The sequence below is a fragment of the Trichoderma evansii genome (assembly GCF_050947405.1).
Source record: "Trichoderma evansii strain SZMC 28006 chromosome Unknown GGI43scaffold_7, whole genome shotgun sequence".
In the NCBI taxonomy this organism is placed as follows: domain Eukaryota; kingdom Fungi; phylum Ascomycota; class Sordariomycetes; order Hypocreales; family Hypocreaceae; genus Trichoderma; species Trichoderma evansii.
This window is the reverse complement of record NW_028145199.1, coordinates 60,970-69,297: the sequence shown is the minus strand read 5'-3', so window position 1 is coordinate 69,297 and position 8,328 is coordinate 60,970. Positions and strand designations below refer to the sequence as shown.

General features: G+C 49.3%; 3 protein-coding genes across 3 annotated transcripts; 2 read left to right on the top strand and 1 right to left on the bottom strand.

Annotated features, from left to right (window-relative positions):
- Positions 1–347: 347 nt before the first annotated feature.
- On the bottom strand, positions 348–1,775 carry GGI43DRAFT_422133 (tRNA dimethylallyltransferase; the record flags this gene model as incomplete). Its single annotated transcript, XM_083208058.1, has 2 exons — positions 348–1,643; positions 1,704–1,775. 2 exons carry the CDS (start codon positions 1,773–1,775, stop codon positions 348–350), a joined length of 1,368 nt encoding a protein of 455 aa, XP_083061488.1.
- Positions 1,776–2,402: 627 nt separating this feature from the next.
- On the top strand, positions 2,403–4,308 carry GGI43DRAFT_339207 (translocon subunit SEC61). Its single transcript, XM_083202103.1, has 2 exons — positions 2,403–3,828; positions 3,886–4,308. Exons 1-2 carry the CDS (start codon positions 2,573–2,575, stop codon positions 3,959–3,961), a joined length of 1,332 nt encoding a protein of 443 aa, XP_083061487.1. The 5' UTR covers positions 2,403–2,572; the 3' UTR covers positions 3,962–4,308.
- A 269-nt stretch (positions 4,309–4,577) lies between these two features.
- Positions 4,578–6,190, top strand: GGI43DRAFT_339038 (uncharacterized protein). Its single transcript, XM_083202101.1, has 3 exons — positions 4,578–5,173; positions 5,228–5,970; positions 6,042–6,190. Exons 1-3 carry the CDS (start codon positions 4,700–4,702, stop codon positions 6,151–6,153), a joined length of 1,329 nt encoding a protein of 442 aa, XP_083061486.1. The 5' UTR covers positions 4,578–4,699; the 3' UTR covers positions 6,154–6,190.
- The last annotated feature ends 2,138 nt before the right edge of the window (positions 6,191–8,328 follow it).

Sequence of the window (8,328 nt, the reverse complement as noted above, 5' to 3'; positions counted from 1 at the left end):
GGAATCCGCTTGAATAAGAAAAAAAAAATGAACTTGGACAGTACGACGGCTTTGGGTATATCGTTCGAATATATCTTTATGCAATGCTCAGATGGGCAATGATATGAATCAAATTGAATCATCATATGTGTTTGTCATATTTAAGAATGAATTCTATCTCTCAATTGCACCGTGAAGCAGCAGGTTGGGATTCACCTTACCCACGCCACCACGGCTTAAAGACTTGGTGGATAGAAAGTAATCACCATCATGGAGGGTGAGGGTTAGGTACGGATTATCCGTATACAACCCCAAGATATACATGACACCACTGGTTTCCCCTGCCGGCGTATCAAAGCTGCGACGTGTCAAGTTGCAAATATCAAGGTTACATCGGGATCTGAAGATGCTTCAGCATCGGAGGGAGTATTTGAGGTATCGTCAACCGGTACAAGCGCAAGCCTCTTTTTCTTTTTCATAACACGCTTGTGACCAGCACTCTTAATGTGCCTATGCCAAGCCTGCTCTGTCAAGCAGACTGTTTGACATATGTCGCATGTCTTCTTACAAGGAATCGCTTTCGGCGGTGGCTCACTCGCTCGCGTGAGCACTTCACGAGCCAGGTCTGATAGCTCGGTGGGATTTGGCTGAGGTTCCCCAGAAAGAAACTTTGCAGTTATCTCAGCAGCAGGTTCTACAACTTTGGTCTTGAACTGAGAGACATCGGTACTGTCGACCAAGTACAAGCTTTCAAAAGCCTTGGGAACTTGCTCCTTGAGGCGTGGGATCTGCTTCAACCTGATCCACCGAGTCTGGGAGTTGGCATATCGGCGTGTCGCCGCCTTCATATCTTCCAATGCGTTGAACTTCAGTTTTTCAAGATCAGCTAGATCTTTTCCCTCTTCTTTCGCAGACATGTAAGGCTCAAACTGCTTGTAGCCAATGGATTGCCATATACCCTTTGTCATGTTCACAATCTGACCTTCGGCAGTCTTCTTCTTGTTCATGTCAAAAAGCTCTTGAACCTCGTCCAATAATCCAGCATCGAGCATTTTGTCTACTCGGCTGTCCAAGCGCTCAACAAGAGTTTCACGTTCCGAGTAGACCCAGAAAAGCAACTTCTCCCAGGGCTGGTTGGTCTCTGGTTCTTGAGCAGCCGCAGCTTTGCGCTTCTCTTGTTCTGCATATAACTCGGATGCAGGTCTGCCTGTATGTAAATATATTTCCAGTGATCGCTGGATCTTGCGCCTGTCATTCGGATGCCATCTCTCCGCCATTATCGGATCGACCTTCTTCAGCTCTTCAAGCAATACATCTGTAGGCTCTTCCAGCATCGGAAACGATGAAGAAGGATCAAACTCAATATCGTCAAGGATGACATCTTTAAAGAGGAGTGGGTCAACATAATATTGAGTCCCTCCAACAAGAATGGGCAGATTACCCCGACTGCGGATTTCACGAATGATTTTGGCGGCTTCTGACTTGTAGTCTTCTACATCCCATGGAGCGTGGTCAAGCGGAATATGGCCCAAAAGGTGATGCGGAATACCGCGGCGCTCCTCCACGCTGATTTTGTTTGTTATAATGGGTAGGCCATCATATAGCTGCATAGCATCAGAATTGATGATTTCGCCTTTGAATCGAGTTGCTAGTTCTACGGCTAACTGTATAAAGTATCAGAGCAATGAATCAACGCACGTTGTAGTGAGACCAGAGACGCCTACCTCTGATTTACCTGTGCCTGTAGAGCCCAAGACAACCAGCAACGGTTCGGCTGGAGCTGTATGAGTGGCCATCATAGATACATGGCGCCGCAGCGTTAAACCCTGGCGACCAAGCATTCGACAACAGACCAAATCAGGGTCCCATGCCCACCAAAAAGGCGCCAACCGATAGTAATTAGTGGCCAAACGGATCCTGCAATGTGTCTTTAATGGCGCGATTCCAGAGAAGCTTCCTTTTCCAGCGAAACGGCAGCCTGTCAGTTGATTCAAGCAGCACCAGAAAAATAATAGAACAAATTCGAAACGGAACAGTCATCCACCCCACTTCAGGCTCGTTGATCTAGCGAATCTCACGCTCTGGAGTGGCTCGAACTGGTTGGCTCCGCAGACCCCTTGCTGCGGTCGAGGCCAGCTTTCTTCTAGCCAGCGGCCGGTCACGTGCAACCCCATTCGTTTCGGGCCACATCAACATTTCGGCTTGAAGCCAGATCGCAACCTTCTCTCCAGCTCCCTTCATCTCTCTCTCCATTGATTAACCTTTTCTTCTTCCCCCGAGCTCATCCCAGCTCGACTTTTTCTTCCTTTTTTCTTTCATTGGATGAATTAGTTTTTTCTTTCTCGGGCTCCCCCCTCTGTCGCCGCCATGAGTTCTCGTGAGTTGCATCTTCATCTTCCCCCGCCAAGCTTCCGGCCAGCTTGCGTCGCGCGCGCACACGATCCGCCAGAAACGCGCAATTGATTGTCAATGGCACGCCGCTAACACGGGCAATGCCTCTGCAGTACGTTTTCTCGACCTGGTCAAGCCGTTCGTGCCGTTCCTCCCCGAGGTTCAGCAGCCGGAAACCAAGATTCCCTTCAACCAAAAGTTGATGTGGACGGCCTTGACGCTCCTCATCTTCTTGGTCATGAGCCAAATGCCGCTGTACGGCATTGTCTCCTCCGACAATTCGGATCCCCTATACTGGCTGCGAATGGTCATGGCGAGTAACCGTGGTACTCTGATGGAACTGGGTATTACCCCCATCATTTCTTCTGGCATGGTTTTCCAGCTCCTTGCTGGCACCCACCTCATTGACGTCAACCTCGACCTCAAGTCGGATCGCGAGCTCTACCAGACTGCCCAGAAGCTCTTTGCTTTCATTTTGTCTGCCGGTACCGCTACCGTCTACGTCTTCACCGGCCTCTACGGCACTCCCTCCGACCTCGGTGCCGGTATTGTTTTCCTGCTTATCCTCCAGTTGGTTGTCGCCGGTATGATTGTTATCCTGCTCGACGAGCTCCTGCAAAAGGGCTACGGTCTTGGCAGCGGTATCTCTCTGTTCATTGCCACCAACATTTGCGAGTCCATCATGTGGAAGGCCTTCTCTCCTACCACCATCAACACTGGCCGTGGCCCCGAGTTTGAGGGTGCTGTTATCGCTCTCTTCCACCTCTTGATGACCTGGCCCAACAAGCAGCGTGCTCTCCAGGAGGCTTTCTACAGACAGAACCTCCCCAACATCATGAACCTGTTGGCCACCATCCTGGTCTTTGTTGCCATCATCTACCTCCAGGGTTTCCGAGTTGAGATCCCCGTCAAGTCTAACCGCCAGCGTGGTGCCCGCGGCTCATACCCCGTCCGTCTGTTCTACACCTCCAACATGCCCATCATGCTGCAGTCCGCTCTCTCTTCCAACGTCTTCTTGATCAGCCAGATGCTCTTCTCTCGCTTCTCCGAGAACCTGCTGGTCCGCCTCTTTGGTGTCTGGGAAGCCAAGGACGGTACTTCTCAGCTCCACGCCGTTTCCGGTCTTGTCTACTACATGTCTCCTCCTCTCAACTTCAAGGAGGCTCTTCTCGACCCTATCCACACCGCTGTCTACATCGTCTACATGCTCGGAGCTTGTGCTCTTTTCTCCAAGACTTGGATTGAGGTTTCCGGCTCCAGCCCCCGTGATGTTGCCAAGCAGCTCAAGGATCAGGGTCTTGTTATGGCTGGACACCGTGACCAGAGCATGTACAAGGAACTCAAGCGCATCATTCCTACTGCTGCTGCCTTTGGCGGTGCCTGCATTGGTGCTCTCTCCGTCTTGAGCGACCTCATGGGTGCTCTTGGCTCTGGTACTGGTACTCTTCTCGCTGTTACGTAAGTCTCTTTAATATTCCAGAAAAATCAAAGTATAATCAAGCTAACATTACCTAGCATTATCTACGGCTACTTTGAGATCGCTGCCAAGGAGGGTGATCTTTCCGGTATGAAGGGCATGATCATGGGTTAGTTGAACCCATGTGGGAGAGCGAGAGGAGGTTTGATTCTCTAATAAAATCACTTTATATCCGTTATCAAGGGATATCCTTGATTGCATGGGAATATTAGTTATGTACCAATAGGGGAATATCATTTATAGGGGCTAAGGAGTATGAAACAAAATATAAAATGGAATGTACGATTGTTTTTCTTAATAGCGACCGAGTCGATAGCCTGAGCTGAGTTTCAGATCGGATGTTTGACAAGGATGTACGAGTACGGCGCCACGATTAGCGACTAGTTCACATGGGATAATAGCTAATATCATTGTTTATCCTATCTGAGACCTTTGTAAAATACCATGGACTATGTGAGCACAGATATGGGAGCCCCAGCCCAGTTTTCTATAGCTTTGGGGTATTAGCGGGGAAAGCTCGTGGCGTTTGTTGCTTTCTTGGAGAAATACCCGTGGTGATGGCGCTAACATGGAAACGGCACTTAGCAGCTGGGGCTAGAACCCGCTAACTTGTTTTATATGTTGTCATGCAACAACAAACTCGCCATGTTGCAGAAAGCCTGTCGTCATCGGCTCTCAGCTCCCGATTGTTTTTTTAGTGATCTCAATTGGCATTCGAGACATATCCATGCTTCCAATGGACTGCTTACCATAACTTGCAGACGGCCTCTGAAACCTGACGACTGGGAATAAGTGCTGCAGCGGACCCTACTATAGAGTTCGCGACAGGCAGCCTGCCGAGACACAAAGAAAATGCCAGCCAGGAACAAGCGTTTTTTTACGCGAGAACCATTCCGCAATGACGATCGATTGACGCTGCAACACGCCGAAGGGCCTTTTGGTTTTCTCAACCCGACAAGAGCCCATTTCAACCACTCGAAATTAGCTGCTGGCTCGGCGTCTAACAAGATAGCAACGCCACAGGAGAGCGGCGACGATGCAGAAGCCAGACCCAAGCCGCCAAAGCAAGGCGTCGATTCTAACGTCCCCGCCAGAAATATCAGGTTCCTGTGGCGATCGCGAGACAATCGAAAAGGTCGACATGCTTTGCTTGTCCAAAGACCGGCTGCTGGAGAGGATGCGCCTTTCGCGACACCGAGACGAACGTCACATCCCAAGGAGATTTTAAAAACGGTCATCAAGACCTTTACGCATTATCCAATCTGGGACATCTCGTGGCTGGTAGCGTTTATATTCACGTGGGGAAGCGCAGTTTGGGTCATAAACGTATGTTTGTCATTGGCCTTTTGAGCGCAGGTCATGAGCTGACGCAGTAAATAGGCCTTCTTCGTGTGGCTGCCCGTGGTAGCCCCCTCCACCGAATTCGACGGCGAAGTCTACTATGGCGGCGGTATAACGGCCTTTATCGGCGCAATCATCTTTTTCGAATTTGGCTCCATCTTGCTCATCTTTGAGGCGATAAACGCGAACAATTCGGGTTGCTTTGGCTGGGCCGTTGAACAATTGATCGATAGTGAGAGAAATGGCAGTCCGCAGCTACGAGTAGTCGCAGCTCGTAGGCATTGCCACCATCATCACCAGAATCGACGAAACTTTGTTGGCAAACCTTCGACGGCCACCTTAGCGGAAGCGCGTCCGGATTCCAATAGCGATGATGGGAAAAAGAAATGGCAGTGGTTTCCTTCCTGGCACGACCTGCGCACGCACTACCTCCACGAATTGGGCTTCCTCGCTGGAGCTTCACAGCTCTTTGGTGCTACTGTGTTCGGCGTCTCTGGATTCACCGCACTGCCAGGCGTCAATAACCACCTCACGCCACAATGGCGGCTCAATGCTGCATACTGGATCCCCCAGGTCATTGGTGGCAGTGGCTTTATTGTCAGCAGCTCAATGTATATGCTAGAAACGCAGCAGAAATGGTGGAAGCCCGCACCACATCTTTTGGGATGGCATATTGCCTTCTGGAACCTCGTGGGCGCGTTTGGATTTACACTCAGCGGCGCGCTGGGGATGGCATACAATAATTCTGGGGCCCAATTCCAGGCTGGATTGGCTACATTCTGGTAAGATTTTTATAATATGTCGACTTTAATCTTAGAGTTTATTTGCTGATTCATTGGCTTTTACTTTTTAGGGGCTCCTGGGCTTTCTTGATTGGCAGCTACTTGCAGCTTTACGAAAGTTTGAATAAGCATCCCGTGGAAGAAGTGACATCGATGAAAGATTTTACAACCGTAAATGGGTAGAGCGTTGCGCATTCGAGATGCCTAATGTGAAAGCTGTTTGGTTATGAAAGCAGACAGCATTAATGAAGTTATATCAGATTATTACATAAGTCACTAGTACTAGTTTGAAAACTCCTTCGTCAGCTACACTGCTCGTTTCGTAAATTGATGATTCAGACGTTATGCCCTGCATATGAACACAGTCGGTATGAGTAAGTTCAATCCAGGGTATCACTCGATGGACCCTATTTGTCAGCGCCAGAATAGTCAGAAAGACGGTGAGCCCCCAGCGTAGCAATGAGACTTTTGTCATGAACTTACGTGGGTAATACTCACTCTGTGCTCTGTGCTAATACTATCAATGAGGCTGAGGTGACAGCTGGCAATGCGAGGGCGGACAACATTGCAGGATGTAGTTTATCTTATTTTGCCGTTATTTCTCGTCAGTCAGGCTGACTACCCGGTAACCTACATCATCTGAGGCTTCCAAGATCTGATACCCAGTATCTGCACCTACGCTTAAACGGACCAACCATCGTGAGCGTTTACTCATAAATTGGGTGCCTTTATCACAAGGTCTCATGATGCACACCTCGCAGTGCTAGGGGCATTTGCGGGGTTATTGCCCGGGTCAATATTTCGAGATGATTACAGCAGCTATTACTAGTACTACTTTTGGACGATAACGCTTTGTAATACTAATCTTCTCTACGCTACATGTCAAGCATTTTGAAAAAGAGACCAATCGGATAATTCCAAACAGTGCTGGCTATGGCGGCGAAGCGAAAATGAATTGAGACATTACTTGATAGCACTACATCAGACATGGTGATACTACTACTTACCACTTGCAGTACGGGAAGCGGCTAATCCATGCACCAGAGATGCCTGCTGCTTTCCTATCTGAGCTGTATGACGCTGATCATGCTTCCGACGTACATACATAACCTTACCGCTGTAAAGATAGCCGAAAAGGCTTTTCTTTTTAGCCAAATTTCTTGAGCGGAATCCAAGCCGGTGTCTTATAGAGAGGATGATGAAACAAAGCTCCAAGTTCGGATGAACCCTTCGCGGAGCTTGGGCCCCCTCCAGCAGCAAACCGAGGCCATGTGGAGAGTGGCGTGCGTGCCGGGGTCTGCCATGCAGGGATCAATGTGCATGCTGTTGGCTGCATGTAGCTCGTGGCTGCCGCTTTTCGTGCCAAATGAATCGAGGCGAGCCGTGAAAGGTGTGGTGTTGTTGATTATACTGCAAATCACAAAGTTGCAGCAGCTAGCTTTCGAAAATTGGCGCTTTCGGTATTGCTTGCTGCATCCTGTAGGATTAAGACACCATCTTGGTTTCCGCGCACGCACACTCACAAAGGAATATATCCTAGCCAGACGTTACTACCTGTACTAGTAGTACAGAATATGTAGACCGGATGAGGCGCCGCCATAGCGGTGAGTCACTTCGGAAAACGAGACGGTAAGCAGAGAGAGGAGATGGAGGCTTGTGCTGGTAGATAGTCAAGCATACTTAAGGGGAAGGTGGAGATCAAGAGGTGGACTGGGCTCTTTGTTAGCGCTAGCGAAAAGAGTGTAATAAGAGGCGAAGAAAAGAAAAAGTAGATGAAGAGATGGATATACCAAGTAGAAGATTTGAATTGGAAGGGCGAGGGCGGTCGATTGGGCGGCAGGTATGCGGTATGATGGATTATTGCATTGCGGAATACCAGTGCTCGAGGCCATCTGATGGACTAGGCAAAACTGCATTCGTGTTCGATTTAGAGGACAGGGAGGGTATGTGGCGCCCTGGAATAACAAGAACTGGGGTAGAAGGGGAACGTTTGTCGAGCCAAGCACATCGCGTACAATCTGGTGACTCAATGGCTGAGCGAGTGAGTCGACGCTATTAGAAGATGATCTATGACTGGGAATGCAGGAGATGCAGCAGCGCAGATGCAGGTGATGATCGGCCTGCGAGATTGGTCACAGTTAGAGATAGAGCAGCAAACATATGATAGGTATGATGTGAGAGGTACCTCTGAAGTACTTTTGCGGCCCTTTTTAAGCTTCTGGCGCTAGTGGCTGCGGCCAATGCACGGACGGCGGATGAAGAGTACCGAGTATTTACTTTGTATCTCCAAGCAATCATGCGTATTAGACGCGAGACCAGTGGCCAGAGACAGCGCTCGAGGTTCGTGATCCAGTGGTC

Excerpts from the sequence above, each read along its gene's own strand:
- GGI43DRAFT_339207 (XM_083202103.1), top strand. The coding sequence starts at position 2,573 with ATGTGGACGGCCTTGACGCTCCTCATCTTCTTGGTCATGAGCCAAATG. Across the intron at positions 3,829-3,885 it reads GGTACTCTTCTCGCTGTTAC|CATTATCTACGGCTACTTTG; the intron begins GTAAGTCTCTTT and ends AACATTACCTAG.
- GGI43DRAFT_339038 (XM_083202101.1), top strand. The coding sequence starts at position 4,700 with ATGCCAGCCAGGAACAAGCGTTTTTTTACGCGAGAACCATTCCGCAAT. Across the intron at positions 5,174-5,227 it reads GCGCAGTTTGGGTCATAAAC|GCCTTCTTCGTGTGGCTGCC; the intron begins GTATGTTTGTCA and ends CGCAGTAAATAG. Across the intron at positions 5,971-6,041 it reads GCTGGATTGGCTACATTCTG|GGGCTCCTGGGCTTTCTTGA; the intron begins GTAAGATTTTTA and ends TTTACTTTTTAG.